The sequence below is a fragment of the Myxocyprinus asiaticus genome, chromosome 34 (assembly GCF_019703515.2).
Source record: "Myxocyprinus asiaticus isolate MX2 ecotype Aquarium Trade chromosome 34, UBuf_Myxa_2, whole genome shotgun sequence".
NCBI lineage: Eukaryota > Metazoa > Chordata > Actinopteri > Cypriniformes > Catostomidae > Myxocyprinus > Myxocyprinus asiaticus.
This window is the reverse complement of record NC_059377.1, coordinates 39,091,731-39,109,932: the sequence shown is the minus strand read 5'-3', so window position 1 is coordinate 39,109,932 and position 18,202 is coordinate 39,091,731. Positions and strand designations below refer to the sequence as shown.

Below are 18,202 nucleotides of genomic sequence, written 5' to 3'. Positions count from 1 at the left end.
GGTTGCTATAGTAATGACATAGGATTTCAAACCACCTATGCGTTTGTTTTTATGTTGCTTTTGCCATTCAAACTCCGAAAAACTAAACAGATTTGAGTCAAATATGCAAAAATATCAGATTTTTGCTGCTTGTTTGAACAAAGCCAAAGAATCATATAAGATCTTTCAGGATTGACTGAGAAAATAATTGACAAATTTGAATTTGAATTTTGAGATTTATCCATAAAGATCGTATATGATTCCTAATAGATTCTTAGAGGATTCGTATCTGATCCATTTAGAATGAGTCCAAAAATATGATTAACTTTCATTGCCATTCCTTTTGGATGTTTTGCCAAGTAAAAGTCAGACTTTATGGTAACACTTTACAATAAGGTTATATTCGTTAACAGTAGTTAATACATGAGGTAACAATGCACAATGCAATTATTTCACAGCATTTATTAATCTGTGAAGAAGAAAAAAAAAAAAAACATGAGAAAATTCTGTTATACCCCTAATTTATAGGCTGTATATAATGTATAAAATAATTACTATAAAAATGGTTTTACTATAAAACAAAAATTATAATTGGGGGGTCTGGGTAGCTCAGCAAGTAAAGACGCTGACTACCACACCTGGAGTCGCAAATTCGAATCCAGGGCGTGTTGAGTGACTCCAGCCAGGTCTCCTAAGCAACCAAATTGGCCTGGTTGCTAGAGTGGGTAGAGTCATGTTGGGTTAACCTCCTCGTGGTCGCTATAATGTGGTTCTCGCTCACAGTGGGGCGCGTGGTTAGTTGTGCATGGATGCTATGGAGAATAGCGTGAAGCCTCCACACGCGCTAGGTCTCCGTGGTAATGCGCTCAACAAGCCACATGATAAAATGCACGGATTGACGGTCAGATGCGGAGGCAACTGAGATTCGTCCTCCGCCACCCGGAATGAGGCGAGTCACTATGCCACCATAAGGACTTAGAGCGCATTGGGAATTGGGCATGCCAAATTGGGGAGAAAAAAATAATAATAATAATTATATATATATATATATATATATATATATATATATATATATATATATATATATATATATATATAATAAACATACTGTACATATTATATATGTATAATAGGGATCCAGCTTTGTGGCACCTGAACTTTACAAAGTTGAATAGCCCTGATCTAGTTTACTTCTTAGTAATTGCATTTCAGTCTTGCCAATAAAACTCACTTATGCTGTATCCAGCATGTGCAGAGCAGCACATGTTTGTGATTTGAGGTTGCACCCTCCGCATTATTTGTTAAAAGCGAAGGAGTCGCAACCAATTAAGATCTTGCTGAGCTAGAAGTGTTTCCATGGCAGAAATTGGCCAGCCAGAGACCAAGTTTTATTTGGCTCATTTGAGATCTAAAGATGTCTTAAAACAAGGCGAATATATGCTTCAGCATCTTAACGTAATAAAAACAAACAGCTTAGAGCTGTTATATTGTCTGCAGCTGTAGGACAGCATACAGCAAACAATTTCAAGCTGTTAATACAGTAGGTAAACAATGCCTAAATTATTTGAGATATTTTTAATGATTCTGGTTAAATATTCATGCTAATTTTGCTCTTCTGTGTGATTAATTCTCTGAATTCTTTAAACTTAGTATTTGAGATATATAAAAAGAGACTTCATCAGTGGTTATGCATTATATATATGCTGCACATATGCCTCATGCATTTGTATGTAATATGCAATGCCCAACATTCTGCAGTGCATGCATACATATGATCAAAACACAGCTCATCATGTTTTTCCACAGAGGCTTGATTTTACCTGGAAGGTCGTCTTGTCCATTCTTCATGGTGGGGCACACTGTGTCGCCATCTAATCTGTTCAAATCCAGCTCTGAAAAATTCATAAGTGACATGAGCGTTGTTTCAAGCCTGACTGCAGCGACATATCACCAGCGATTACTCTCACATTGTTTAGAAACAATGGGTAAAATTGTGACATTGGCACAATGTTTCATTCACCCTTCTCATTACTGTGGAAATCTGTAGACATATCGTTTTCAGAAGTTACTATGTATGACAGCTGGATCATTGGGTTCTCATTTAAATTTATTTAAATAAAATGCATATATATTTTTTTTCCCAGTAACAAAATGAAATGACAATTAAACACATCACTATTCTTTAAAAAAAAAAAAAAAAAAATCTGTTCTCAGAAAACATACTTAAAATTTTGTCCATAAATTTTAATGCACTTGGCCTGTTAGGATGCACATTTGCAGCAAATATTTATGTTACAATATTTATATTTAGAATAACAATTAATATTTTATTATTATTATTATTATTGTAAATAATTTTATAAATAATTTTTAATATTATAAATATTTAATTACCTTTCACAAATAAAAGGACATTTCCGGATCATATTTCACCTCAAATTATATTTTGCTTAAAGAACATGAAGCCTATTTTTGTATCATTAATATATTTGCATTGTGACATTATTTTCATGACAATTTAGCACATTTCCCTCAAAAATTCTCATTACCATAACACCACAAAAAAAAAAAAAAAAAAAAAAAAAAAATGACGAAGATAAAATAAAATAAAATAAATTGTAACTGTAATTTTTGTTGTACCGTATTTAATTTATATTGATCTTAATCATTAAAAAAATGCATATACAGTATTTTTTTTTTTTTACTTTAATAGTAAAAATAGTAAACATGCTGTATTGAATAAGTAGTGATAATCTAATAATTTAAATCATAGAGAAAAATAATAACCACAAAAAAATAAAAATAAAAAAATAATAAAAATAAATAAATAATATTTATGGAAATGAGAAATTTTGAGGGAAATGTGTTTAATTGTCGTGAAAACATGCTGAAAATATCCCTAGTTCTAAAAAAAATTGCCTATATTTTCTTAAAGCAAAATACAAGATCTTATTTTTACTTTTGATTTTGAGGATGAAATATAACTCGGACATGTTCACCCAGTAAATAATTTTTCACCACAAGAAGGCATCATAATCAGCACCAACCTCATTTACAGTCCAAGCACACTGTGTCAAGCACTAGAAGTGATAGATTTGCAATAATTACTGCAGGAGTTTCAAGAATTATGGATTTAAGTGTTACATGTTTTTCTGTGTGGGGCTGCAGCACAGACTGCAGAAGGACAGACTGACAGATACAGTAATCTGTGCTGATTTTTATTAATCTAATGTAATCAGATGATGAGAAAACAAATGTGACAGACACTCCATCCATCATTTGGACAGCTTCCTCCCACAGACATGAGACCTTTAACACTGATGGAGAGTCTTACCCCTGTTTCTTCTGTACAGATTACCATTTAAATTTCTGATGCACTTCAATAATCAAAAAAGGTGTCTGAGGATTTTCAAAATGGCTTACTACCATACTACTCATACTATTTCTACAATACACTGTATAGAACTGTATTTAAACTGTACACTATATGATAACTGGTCAGTTGCTGAATTAAACAAGCACGTAACGAGGTAATGTGACAACAATAGCGTACTACAGCAATATGTTTGAAATGTTTGTCACTGCATGATGCGTTCAGTTTAACTATGTTTAGAAAATTATTATTATTATTATTATTATTGTTTTGTACTGATAAAAGAAAAAGCTTTTCAGCTAAAAAAAAATCTGTTCAGCCTAATTTCATTGCACTGCGCAATGATTTAAAAGAAATAAAATAATTTATTTGTCAGGGACAATGCACATTAATCAAACATAAAAACCAGTGTTTATTTAACAGTTTTATTTTTACATGCTGTATGTATTTTATTTATTTTTTTAGCTTTTTAATTTTTAGCTATACAAAGTTATAAAAAAAATAACAAAATAAATACTTGTTCTTGTAATTTTTCTGGACATGTATCAAGATAATTTTGTTGTTTCTGATCACGTAATACAATAGTATTCTCTCCAATACCTAAATAGTATATAGTGATTATACAGGTAATAATTTATACCATAGTGTACTGCATATACAGTATACTGTATATAAAGTACCCTGCCAAAGTCTCAGGCACATAAGATGTTTCACATGTATGTCTTCAGCTTTATTGTGTCAATAGGAAATACACATTTTAGACTCCCAAACATTCCCTTTGCAAACAGAATAGAATAGAAAAGAAGAACAGGGAGCCCTGCAAAAGATGGCATTGCCCCCACGAAACCCCCTACTGAACATTGAGTCAGTCTGAGATTACATAAAGACACAGAAGCAACTGAGACAGACTAAATAGATAGAAGAACTGTGGCAAATTCTCTAAGAAGCTTGGAACATCCTATCTGCCAACAACCAATAAAAAGCAAGAAAATTGGTGTTGTTTTGAAGGCAAAGGTTGTCACACCAAATATTGGTTTAGCTTTTTTTTTTATGTTTACTGAACTTAGTTTGTATGATGATAAATTATAACTATTTATGGCATTATTTTTGAAGCCATCCTCACTATGCAACATTTTTCACAAGAGCCTAAAACTCTCTCTCTCTCTCTCTCTCTCTCTCTCTCTCTCTCTCTCTCTCTCATATCATATATATATATGAAAGTACCACTGTATAACCTTCTGATACCACGGTACTGACAGAAAAGTGAGGTTTGACTCTGAGTTAATAGAGACCAAAACTGCCACACTTACAATGAGAGAGCTAAAAGTCATAAAATTATAGCCGGGGGGTAGTGAGAGGGAGACTTCAATCTCTGACGCAGCACTTTACACAGGTACAGTGTGAACGATAGACAACATCTGGAATGTTTTTGAAAGCCTGAAATAAACAGCCATAAAAAATAGGTACCAGGGTAAATAAAGGCATTTCCTGGTGTTTTACCAGTGCTGTTTATCCCAGGGTGTAAATCCGTGTGAGAGCATTTTAAACCCTCATCTCCTCTTGTGTCATTTTAAAACCACCCATTAGCGCAAATGAGGGACTAAGCCGAGACTGAAGCTACAGCCTTTGTGAATTTGCTGGCATGCAGTCACGTATGCACATGTTTATACGTGCCCACAGAAATGTTTACGGTAACACGGTGCTTTAATGTTGAAGGGCTGATCAGGACCACACACTGATGTCAAACGTTTACACCTGTAAAATGGGTTCAAATTAGGGCTGCGGCAATACAGTCGCATATCAAGGTATTATGGTACTTTTTATCACAATACTTTATCGATACTTTAGACCCCTGTATCGATAATTTTTGTTCATCTATTTGTGTATTTGTATCATGTCCAACATTTCTATAATGAAGAGGCAGGTCGACTAAATAAGCATAAACTTTGAGACCGACTTTTTTTTTTTTTTTGTGTGTGTGTGTGGTAAGAGATGCTTCTGAGGCGGGAGAGATCGAAACTGAAACAGCAAGTTCATTCTTTCTCTCAAGGACAGGGTTTCTCTTGCGAGTTTGCTGCAATTTCAATCACAATCCAATTATGATTGTGTGATGCAATGCGATATATAGAATCGTGACATATGTATTGTGATACATATCGTGAGGTGGTTGACCATACCCAGACTTAGTTTATATTTCCATCTAAGTTGCTAATTTAATTCATGCACAAAATCAGAATATCGCAAAAACTGTTTGCGAAAAAAAAAAAAACAATGTTTCCATCCCATGTGTTTAAGAGAATAAAATCGTCACCTCTGGGGAAACTGCCACAAAGAAGAAAATAAAATGGAAGTTGCTGTGTGCATTTTCTATTTCCCTTTTTGATTTGTAACTAGTAGCACCTAATAAACAAGCAAAAAAAAAAAAAAATGTATGTCCTCATATGTGGACTGCATTACTAAGTACATTTTAAATAATTCCAAGCTATATCAAATTGTTTATTATGTTTCCAGGAGTGCTGGTTATTCATGTTTTTCAGACGTTACAGACATTACAGCTGATTTTCTGTAAAGCTGAATAAATAATTATTATTCAAATAATGTCCAGCATCATCCAATCATTGCCAACCATGTTAAAATAGAATGTAGCATTATAAAAATCATTGTCCCATGTCTGCCAAACATGTTGAGTGGTCCAAACATCATCTGCAGCCTGAAACTGAACTTTTGTTCTGATTTTAGGATTGAATGCATTTAGCTGCACAGAGAGTTATAGGATGCTCCCTTGCTCCCTATTTAGTGATAACATCTGAGGTGATAACCAAAAGGCTGCAGGTTCAAAGGTTGATCAATGACCTATTATACCTATCACTCTGACCTTGATCAAGAAAATTAAAGGGATAGTACACCCTTAAGAGAACGTGTTTGACTTCCATGGAACACAAAAGGAGATGTTAGGTAGAATGACAACCTTAGTTACTGTACCATTTACTTTTATTGTATGGAAAAAAGATGAAATGAAAGTAAATGGTGACTGCAGCTGTCAATCTGCCTAAAGGATGATGGGATTTTCATTTTTGGGTGAACTATCTTTTTTTTCTCTTTTTATTTCCCTGATTCCTTTCATCAAAGATACATTATGAGCTAAAACGTATCAGCAGAAAAAGTTAAAATCATTATTAAACCTGCATTATAAAAGTGGTTTGTGCTTTATCACAGGATAAAATCAAGAATTGTGCTTTATTTTAGAAGATATATCAGAAAAGATACTCACGAGCGAGAGCTGGTGCATACAGCAGCACAAAGAGAAGTGTATGTGCTAAACACCCTGGCAACACCCGCTGCCACATCCGACTCCTGATAGAAAGAAAAATATAAAGATCACAAAATATATTCAGCATCTTAGAAATAAAGTTCTTACATACAACTTCTGAGGTTTATGATAGTATGTATAAATAACCAATATTTAAGATTAGGGGGGAACCAAATATAAAAGTTTAAAAATCTGCCATTAAAAAAACAGCTATGGACCATTTTGAATTTTATGGGGACGTGTGCTTGGGAACCAAGAACCGGTTATTGTTCCAAATTGGTTCCATATTTTTAACAATACCGAAACAGTTTGATTTTCATGACTTTTGTTTCTGTGTAGTCTGATTCCCAAACGGCTGAATCTAGTGAGCCGGTTCTTTTGAATCTACAGCGCGAAACATACACTTCGACCAGTGTAGTCTGATTCCCGAACAAATTACTCTTATGAGCCGGTTCTTTTGAATCTACATCACAAAACATACTGCGCGTCCCATGTAGTCTGATTCCCGAACAAATGACTCTTACAAGCCGGTTCTGTTGAATGACTCTTATGAGCCGGTTCTTTTAAATCTACATTATGAACCATACAGTGTGACCAGTGCAGTCTGATTCCCGAACAAATGACTCTTATGAGCCAGTTCTTTTGAATCTACATTGCAAAACATAGAGTGTGACACATGAAGTCCGATCCCTGAACAAATTACTCTTATGAGCGGGTTCTTTTGAATCTACAGAACTAAACACACAGCGTGACCAGTGCAGTCCGATTCCCGAACAAATGACTCTTATAACCCGGTTCTGTTGAATGACTCATATTAGCCAGTTCTTTTATAACTACACTACCGGTCAAAAGTTTTGAAATAATTGACTGAAAAGTTTCTAATGATCTTAAAAATCTTTTGATCTGAAGGCGTATGCTTAAATGTTTGAAATGTTTTGTAGACAAAAATATAATTGTGCCACCATATTAATTTATTTAATTATAAAACGAACATTTAATTTAAATAAAAAAAGTTTTTGAAATTGATGACTTGGACCAAATAATAAAGAAAAGCAGCCAATAAGTGCCCAACATAGATGGGAACTCCTTCAATACTGTTTAAAAATCATCCCAGGGTGATACCTCAAGAAGTTGGTTGAGAAAATGTCAAGAGTACATGTCTGCAAATTCTAGGCAAAGGGTGACTACATTGAAGATGCTAAAATATAACGCAGTTTTGATTTATTTTGGATTTTGTTTAGTCACAACATAATTCCCATTATCGGAATCGGAACTGAAATCGTTAAATTCATTACAATTCCCATCCCTACCCCCATCAATGTTTACAGTGGTTATGGGTCTGGGTTTAAAACAGGGATATAGTTGATGGTCCAGGGCAGTGCTGATGTGTCTCACGGAGTCTCAGAGTTAAAATATATTCAGATGTGACAGCAGAGAAGACTAATTACAGTCAGCGTGTATGTGTGCGTGTGTGTGTGTGTTATGTTATTTTAAATTGGTTAGGGAGGAACAAGAAGGTGACAGGAAGACGTTCTGCCACAGTAATGATGAATGTTTCATTCTCTCGGGTCAGTGACAATCTGTCACACAATATGTACCTCCACATGTCCACATGCACACAGCACTTTACTTGGTTATATAAATGGGGGCATACCATGGACTTCTATTGTTTTTATTTAAAGCTCACACTGGTCTACATTTTAACATGAACAAATACTAAACATATTAAGAGCTTTCAAGCTACACCTACCAAACTCGGCACAGACCTTCAGACTGTTATGACTTTAGGGGGCCAATATATTTCCAATGAAATCGAAGAACAAACGGGTATCATGTTATTTCAAATTAAATCTGGCCAAAATGAAGGTGTTTTTGAGTTCGATGCAGTGCTTTGAAACAGCTTGCCAGTGCAAACTTTAAAGAAAACGTCCTACTGCCATTGGTCACCTCCTATAGATGAACCTTAACTCCACCCCTAAAATAACTTTGCATTTTAAGAATAAAAAAACAAAAAGCAAAGCTGTATTTGCATTATGATTATTTTCCAATTGAGGATGTTCCCGAATGTCCCCCAATGGAAGGTTTTGTCATGTTTTTTGTTCAACATTAACATTCGGCACATCAGATCCGAATCTGGCAGAAAACAAATTCTGAACTAATATGCAGATTTCTTGTGTGATCATTTTGGACATAAATATATATTTTAACCTAAAATCTGACATTTATTGACATGTTATTTTTGAATAACTCATATAAATACTGTATAATGCCTGATTAGAGGGGAAAACCACACAAACAAGACGTGAATCCAGTGTTGTTACTTTAATCTAGTCTGTTAGGATTAACGTCAGTTTTTCAAAGCTGAATGTGTTTAATGCAATTATGTCCTTACATGCACCCTGTTAGCACAATTGCTGACATAATGCAAGAGTCAAAATGATCCTCTCTCTCTATCGAAGCTTAATCTTACTCCCCTTGACAAACACTTTTGCTTTGCGAGAAATTGTTCTATTATACAAAAGATAACAGTTTGTATTTTTCATTGGCAGATGTTACATTGAGGCAGAGCAGTGTGTGTGTGTGTGTGTGTGTGTGTGTGTGTGTGTGTGTGTGTGTGTGTCGTGCATGTGTGGGCAGGTTTGGGTGGTTTACGAGGACATTTTTTTAGGTTACAAACTGGTAATTACAAGGGTATTATGCTATAAATGTGGTTTATGAGGACATTTCTAGTGTCCCCTTAATTCAAATCACTTAAAAAACATTCTAAACGATGTATGAAAATGTAAAAATGCAGAAAGTTTTTTGTGAGGGTTAGGTTTAGGGGTAGGGTTAGGGGATAGAATCTATAGTTTGCACAGTATAAAAATCATTAGTGTTAGGTTAAGGTTAGGTTAGGAAAGGTTAGGGTCATCATTATGTCTATGGAGAGTCCTCATAAGGATAGCCGCACCAATGTGTGTGTGTGTGTGTGTGTGTGGTGTGTCTGTGTGTGCATGTGGTGTGTGCATGCGTGCGTGCGTGCATGTGTGCATGTGGTGTGTGTGTGTGAAATTTTCGAAAATATCCTCATTAATATAGTGACTTGTGAGAACATATTTAGCTGTCCTCACTAGATAAAAAGGCTCATAAATAATGTTTTGCTTTAAATCTACTGTTATTAACATGTTTCTTTGGCAGTTGGTTATAGAAATATCATTAGTACTTTATAAAAGCCATTGCATCAAAGATATTGGCAAATATTATTTGCACCCCAACCCTGGTACAAATAATGGTAGATGCTGTTTGCACCCCTGTGCATTTTTATAGAGTATATACCCCTAAACCTAACCCTAACCATCCTTTACAAAAATGAACCATGTTTTAGGGGCAGTGGTGGCTCAGCGGTTAAGGCTCTGGGTTACTGATCAGAAGGTTGGGGGTTCAAGCCCCAGCACCGCCAAGATGCCACTGTTGGGCCCTTGAGCAAGGCCCTTGACCCTATCTGCTCCAGGGGTGCCGTATCATGGCTGACCCTGCACTCTGACCCCAGCCTAGCTGGGATATGTGAAAAAGAAGAGTTTCACTGTATATGTGCAAATGTATAATGTGTGATAAATAAAGAAAATTATCATTATATAAAATTATTATATTATAAAGTAACCATAGTATCACCATGGTATTTTGTAGTAAAATAATAGTAAGCACAAAATTAAACATGGTTACTATATAAACAACACCACAGTACTGTAGTAACACAGTTGTTAATTGCATAAAATCTATGGTTTCCACTAAAAAAACATGGTTACTACAATATTACTATAGTAAAACTTCCATTTTATTCATCAAAATTATGTAGGCCTGTTATTATAAATACTTTCCTTTTTGTCAACACAACCATTTGTAATATTCAATCCATCCATTCCTGCTTATATCTATATTTCATTTATATTTTTAAACATATCCTACCTCTTCTTCAATACATTACATCACCTGCACATAACTGTATATCTGTATATAAAATATTCGAACAACATTATTGCACTATTGTATATTTCTCTTTTTATTTATCTGTTATATCTTTTTTTTTTTTAATGTCACTATATGTATATATGTTTAAATGTATATGTTTCTATGTACATATGGTTGCATTCTCTTTGCACTGGAAACTTCTGTCACCATGACAAATTCCTTTTGTGTGTAAGCATACTAAAGCTCATTCTGATTCTGATTCTGATTCTGATTCTGATACGTAGTATTAAAGAAAATATTAAGAGAGGAGACAGGAAAGACATGAGATGTTAATTGTCATCTACCCAAATGCAACTGGCAAGACACTTACAAACCAAAATCTGACAGCTGTAAAGGGATCATGAAATGGAGAATCTAATTTTCCTTGATATTTAGACATATAGGAGGGAACTGTACTATACAAACATGTAAATTTTTACATAACTGTACATTTTAGAACTCAAAACTTCCTCCCATGAGCATTTATAATTGCCACCCTGCTGAAATGTCTCGTTTTGAAATCCGTCTGTTCGTGACGTCACGACACATTGCTCATTTGTATCGCACCGTTCAAGTCAAGAGAGCAAGGCCTTGTGTGGCTAACTATTCCTAACATAACACCTGAGGGACTGTTTTGAATTATTTTGTATATAAACAGGAATTACACAGACTCTTTGACTGCTCCCATGTATCTCGCCGCTTTTAAAAGATGCGGTGTAAAGTTACAACTCTGAAAGGGAGAAGCAAGTCTCTTTCATTCAGCTGCTGCCTCTTGTTGTTTTGTGGACGTGTTATTTTGCCCATCTGCACAATTTTTAATTATTGGTGTATATAAACATAGGACTTCTTTGACGATGTGGGATGGACATCTTTGACAATTTTGGTGTGCACCTCAGTGCGTCTACAGTACGTGTGTGTGTGATTTCACCATTCTTTGGACTATGATGCGTTTGTTTTTTTTTTCGGCTCATGTCAGCATGGATTGCTTGTGAACAGTCATAATACAATTCAAGCTTGGCAAAGGAACTGTTATTGAAGGATGGGGCAGTTAAAAACACTTCAAAAATGTTAAGTAAAGCATTTCATTCATGAATATTTCAAATGTCATGACTGTTTGATAGTTTATGGTGCTGAGTGTTAAAAATTGTGCTTGAGATGAACAGTTTAATATATTCAGATGCAATATGTTGGATGTGCATTATGTGTAAACCTGCAATTTTGTTTTATAATGTCAAGGTTCATTCTCTTCCGATTGAGTTCACTGAATTTGAGGGGCTGCATGATGTCAGTCAGTCAGAACAGTGGGCGTTTACGTTAAGTTTTAAGGAGGTGCTCAAAACCGAGTGTTTCAGACAGAGGGCCAAAAACACAGTGGACAATGATCATTGGTGCAAAAAAAAAAAAAAAAAAAAACCCTTTATAACATTATCAGTTGGACCTCAAGGAAGACAATACAATAGATGAAATGAACAAAAAAGTACAATGGTTTTACCATGGTTATTTGGACATGGTACCATGGTAATGCCATGTTTTTTGGTTTTTATTTTAGAATATACCATGAAGTACCTTGTAGTCCCATGTAAATACCAAGGTAAATTAATATGGTAATCATTCAGTATCATGGCACATATAAAAGTACCATCAATGTACACCACAGGTTTATGAAATATCACCATTGTGGCATATTCAGGTACAGTAGCTAATGTGTGACCAAATATGTGAAGCACTACAGTATACTGTATATTTGGAATATCATCAAAATTTGTGTTAGGACATGTCATTTTATTTGCTAGGCAACTGCTGTTTTCCTGACAAAACCAACTCTCATCCAGATGTTAAGGGAAGTTCCTCCTCAACTTTTATCTAAACTATAATTACAAAGGCGCTTAGAGAAGAAATTATGTACAGTTTGATTTAACAGGTTGGCAGGGGGAGGCATCCGTTTACTGACGCACTGTATATCTGAACTACAGCCTCTGCTGATAGTGTTGTTTATTTATACATGCTATCTGCATAGTTGCAGCACCTCATTTACTGAAGGAATTATGCAAATCAGGTAACAGCACAAACATGGCCTCAAATTAGTGCCAGTAATAGTTTGGGCAGATCACTGTACTGCATTTGATTGAGAACTTACTTCTCGACTGTTAATAAAGTATGTTCCTTAGGTATGCAGGTGTGTAGTATGAATATATTCCCATACATACTTTATCTAGGAATGCTGGCATTGCCCTGTAACAGTTTGTGCAAACAAATTTGAAGGAATATTCTGGGTTCAATATTAGTTAAGCTCAACTGACAACACATGTGATGTAATTGTGTTGTAGATGTGTTAACTTGTCCCTTCTTTTCTTTAAAAAATCTTCACGTTACAGTGAGGCACTTACAATGGAAGTGAATGGGGCAAATCAGATTTTGACAACTAGTGCAAAATGTCACACAATCTATCATATACGCCACTTTTGGATAGAAAAGAGGCATGTTTGCCCAAAAAAGAATGACAATGACTACATTTAAATTTGCACTGCGCAGCACTATACTAGCACATTTGGTTAAGTTGGACAGCGGTTGGTACTGTTTGTGGATAAGACGCAGGATGTTGCGCAAAAATAGCGCATACTAAAGTAGTTTAGTGAACTCCCCCTAAATCTATAACTCCAAGAATCTGCACTGATGCAAGACCCAAGGGTAAAAAGACCAACAGAACAACACTAAATGCTGACAAGGCACAATTTAGGTTGTAAATAAGTGTACTAAGGGTGAAATTAGTTTATCAGAGTAAAATTAGACACAGAAAGCTCAGGGAATAGAAAAGGAATTTTAATTTTGTACTGTACCATTCCTCCTCAGAAATGAAGTATTAGTGTCTAAGAGCATTAAAATAATTAAACCAGTTTAAAAATTAAGATGGTTAAGCTGGTCTCTCAGACTGGCAGAGCTGGTTAGGCTAGTCTATTTTGCTGGTTTTAGAGGGTATTTTGAGCTGGTCCAGCAGTAAGACTATCTGATCAACCAGCTAAACTAGCTTAAACCAGCTTGGATAGCAGAAAACAGAAGATAAAATGAGCACAAAATGAGTTTTCAAGACCTGTTCCAAGTCTCGTGAGATTTGATGATGGTCACCAGATCTTACCTGCTTATGCTGAGGTGAGGAGCCATGTTTCTGTCCCTCAAAGGGGATGCGAGAACCTGAATAGATGGAGAAGTTTTGTCCTTTGGTCCAGAGATGTCTTCACCCTCCAATTCGTCCTCAGCAGTACCCAGGTGCTTCTCTGACTGAAGAAGACCTGTGCAGGAGATGCCAAACGTTTGGGACACATTAAGGGTTTTTTGCAAGGGCAACCTGGCTTTGTTCCTGGCATCCTATTGGCTGGTAGAGGTCTGAGGGGCGGTGGCATAGGTTTATGACTGATGTTTAAGAGAGATGTTGAGCCTCAGGCATTACAAGCACCTTTTTTCATTTTTGCACAGGAGCTAATAACACATGTTGAGCAGCGGTAATTCTGCTAATGAGCAGCCCTACTGCAGAGAGGCCCTGTTATATACTTCCAAATATTACATGCAATACATATTGAACATATGCTCAAGACTTAGATAATAAAGGAGATCAAACTTCACGGGGTGTTTCTTCAACTTTGGGCAATTTTATGTCCAAGGGACTGATTTTTATTAAAACTAAAATAACTTTTTTATTTGTGTTTTATGAAGGTCACATTAAAACTGGCTTAGAAACATTTATGAGTATAGATTTTATTGTTTTAGCCATGTCCCGGACCAAGATTTTAAAAAGAAAAATCCATTATAAAAATGCTAATTATAACACATTTGAAACTATGATAATCTAAACAAAGAGTGAAGTAAACATAAACCATTACAATATTTATTGTGTTTTAAAAAGTATGCCTTTCCCACAGTTGTGGTGTCATTTCCATTACACCAAACAATTTTGCCCCTAAGAATGTATTTTCAAAAGTTAGTGTACTTGTGAACCATGTCAACAAAAGTGTCAGTAAAGAACATGCTTGAGATGAAATATGAGATATGTGATCTTTAAATAAAACAAAGAAAAATCAAGGTAAATAGCCTATCACATTTATTGGGCGCCACTTCCAATCAAGCTGTTATTTTGCCAAATTATACAACATTTTTGAAAATATGTTATTGTGTGTATTTAGAATACATAAAATGCTATCTATAAAATTAACCTTATCAAGACAAAGAACATTTTATTCCAAAAATGTTTCATTTTCACCACAGAATTCTATTTCACACAATACAGAATCTGAGATGTGCTGGAAATTACATTATGGTGGGAATTTTCATGACTTTCAAAAAAATGACATAAATCTTCAGTGATGATGCATGTACATACACTTTTGGACATTGTTAGTAGACAAATTAAATAAACTGGTGAGAGTGTGAAAATTTAATTCCCCCCCCCCGAACACACACACACACACACACACACACACACACACAATGGGTTAAATGCTGTTGACAGGCATTAAATAATGTACACAAATTTAACTTTGAAACAAACTGTTCAGTCCAAAATGAAAATTTTGTCATAATTTTGTTACTCACCCTCATGTCATTCCAAATCCAAATGACCTTCTTTCTACCATGGCACTCAAAAGGATGATTTCTGAAGAATATACCAGCCACTGTTTGGGAAGCTCTAAAATGACATATGACTTGTGTGCTATATTGTATCAAGTCTTCTGAAGCCATATGACAGTTTTGTATGAGGAACAAACCAGAATTTAAGTTGTTCTTACAGTTGCAGTACATTTTTGTGCAGTCAGCCCTGATTAACGTATAATTTGAGCAAAAGACTCCAATAATAGGTGGGTTACAGAGATATCATTAGTAATATTCGGCTGGCCAGCATCCCAGCTCCATGAAAAATAAAACAGCTTTTATTAGGCTAATGATATGACTGGAATGTTCATTTAAATTGAATGCACATGATTTGATTTTTTATTTATTTTTTATTTTATTTTATTTTTGCAAAAAACTATTAATTTATTTAAGGAGAATAAAAAGTTGAATGCACCACCTGCCTGGCCCAAAAAAAAAAAAAAAAAAAATCACATACTCTAATATGTCAATGGATGGGCATTTATCATGGCATTGTTTTTGTTGACAACCTTATGCAACGTCACAACATTTATTTCCATCCAAAATTGCATTAATTTTTGACTGAGATCTTGTATTGATGACAGGAGAGTCGAACCACTCCGTAAAGTGTGGTTAAGGTCAGGACTCTGTGGTGGCCAGTTTATGTGTGAAAATGATTCCTCATGCTCCCTGAACCACTCTTTCACAATTTGAGCTCGACGAATCTTGGCATTGTCATCCTGGAATATGCCTGTGCCGTCAGTGAAGAAAAAATCCATTGTTGGGATAACCTGGTCATTCAGTACATTCAGGTAGTCAGCTGATTTCATTTTATAATGTTACTGAGCCTAGACCTGAACAACTGAAGCAACCCCAGATCATAACACTGCCTCCAGATGCTTGTACAGTGGGCACTATGCATGATGGGTGCATTGCTTCATGCACCTCCCTTCTTACCCTGACGCACCCATCGCTTTGGAATAGGGTAAATCTGGACTCATCAACCCACATGACCTTTTTCCATCGCTCCACAGTCCAATCTTTATGCTCCCTAGCAAACTGAAGTTTTTTTTTCCGATTAGCCTCACTAACAAGTGACTTTCTTGTGGCCAGACAGCTGTTTAGTCCCAATCCTGTAAGTTCTCGTCACATTGTGCATGTGGAAATGCTCTTACTTTCATTATTAAACATAGTCTTAAACATAGACTTCACCAAGTGTTTTAGTGATCAAGATCATTCAAGATTTTTTCCAACCACATTTCTTCCATGAAGCTGACGGTACACCACTATCCTTTCAGGTTTTAATAATACGTTGGACAGAGGTCACGTGACGCCATGCAAGAAGCAGATGTGTGAGCGACAAGCTCTGCGCACTTTGCTAAATATTTAATTATTTTCACGTTATAATCTGGTGAAATGTGATACACCCAGTTACACATTTGCTCTTTGAGGCAAAACATGGCAAAGAAGTCAAAATCCTCGGGCTCTGGAGATATTAAAAGATATTTACGTGTTCAGGATGAAAGCCCCGACAGGTCGATTGTCTGGAGTCTTCGGAGAGGGAATTAACGGCTAATCCGCCCGCGACCAAAGTTGATTTGGAACATCTTCTTGAAAAGCTTGAAGATCTTGAGAATAGAAGCCGCAGGAATAACGTTCGAATTGTTGGAATTCCTGAGCATTAGGAGGGCAGAGATATGGTGAAATTCCTAGATGAACTTTTTCCGAGTCTGCTCGACATAACAGGCCATAAACTGGAAATCGAGTGAGCTCACAGAGTCCCAGCTCACAGATTTGCTGAGGGAGAAAGGCCCCAATCAATCCTGGCCAAATTTCTGAGATCATCCGATAAAGATCTTGTGTTGTGCCAGGTGAGGAGCAAAGGGAAGTTTCTTGAAATAACATAATATTTTCTTGTTTCTGGACTTTGTGAGTTCAACAAGAGAGAAACGCGATCGGTTCAAGGAATGTAAGAAACTCTTACATCAGTGAAAGATCACTTTTGCTCGATGTTTCCGGCCAAACTGAGAATAGAAATGAAGGATGGTCGCAAAGTATTTACATGTCCCAATCAGACAATGTCTTTTATAGAATCAATGGGTGAGGATCATTGGGTGTTTCTCATGTGAGTGGGTCGACTCGCTGTACTTTTGAGGAATCTGGGCGTCATTTTGGTTTCTTTTTTCTTTTTGTGTTGGCTCCACCGAGCGGCTGGAGTTTGTTTTGTGAATAACACTTTCCCTTAAAGAAACATTTGCATTGACGGAAGATTACTTTTGCATTGAAGTTCCCGGCCAGTTTGAGAGTGGACACTACGGATGACCGCAAAATATCTACATGCTCACACAAAGGATGTATTTTATAAAGTTGACAGATTGAGTAAGTCATGATATATACTTTTATGCGGCCTCCGAGTGAATTGAATCGACCATCCGGGGAACTGGGAAGCCAGTTTTGTTTATTTTTGTATTGGTTCCGCCTAGTGGCTGGAGCTTGTTCTATTGAATGACACACCTTTGGAACAGCTGTGGATTAATCTGTTTGTTCTTCGTGCTTATTCCTCCTGCTGGCTGGAGTTTGTTTTGTTGAGTATTTTTACGGGACATTGGAATGATTACGTCATCCGCTGAACTCATAACAGCTGGCTCACTGAACATCCCTTTGTCTGTCCGAGGAATCTGAACGGTTTTATATCAGCTGGAATTTGTTTTTAGGAAGATCACACCTTTGAGACAGTTCTGTGAATGAATCCACACGTTCTTTGTGTTCATTCTTCCTATTGGCTGGGGTTTATTTTACAAAGTATTTTCTGTTATGTAATTTTGAGCAATCCGATGGCAAAGTTGTCATGGGGACTCGTGGGTGTTCATGGACCTTTTGAGTTTAGAGGGATTGTCGCCGGTCGGCGCTTTCGTGCGCGGGGTTAATTTGCA

General features: G+C 35.9%; 1 protein-coding gene across 1 annotated transcript in view; it reads right to left on the bottom strand.

The window, feature by feature from the left end:
• The window catches only part of LOC127424991 (collagen alpha-1(IX) chain-like), a 48,481-nt gene extending 31,042 nt beyond the window's left edge, over positions 1 to 17,439 (bottom strand). The window contains exons 1-4 of the mRNA XM_051670560.1: positions 17,418 to 17,439; positions 13,783 to 13,936; positions 6,624 to 6,706; positions 1,800 to 1,871 (exon numbers count right to left, since the gene is read on the bottom strand). Of these exons, the coding sequence (XP_051526520.1) occupies positions 1,800 to 1,871; positions 6,624 to 6,706; positions 13,783 to 13,936; positions 17,418 to 17,439 (331 nt within the window). The remainder of the gene's footprint in view (positions 1 to 1,799; positions 1,872 to 6,623; positions 6,707 to 13,782; positions 13,937 to 17,417) is intronic.
• Between the last annotated feature and the right edge of the window lie 763 nt (positions 17,440 to 18,202).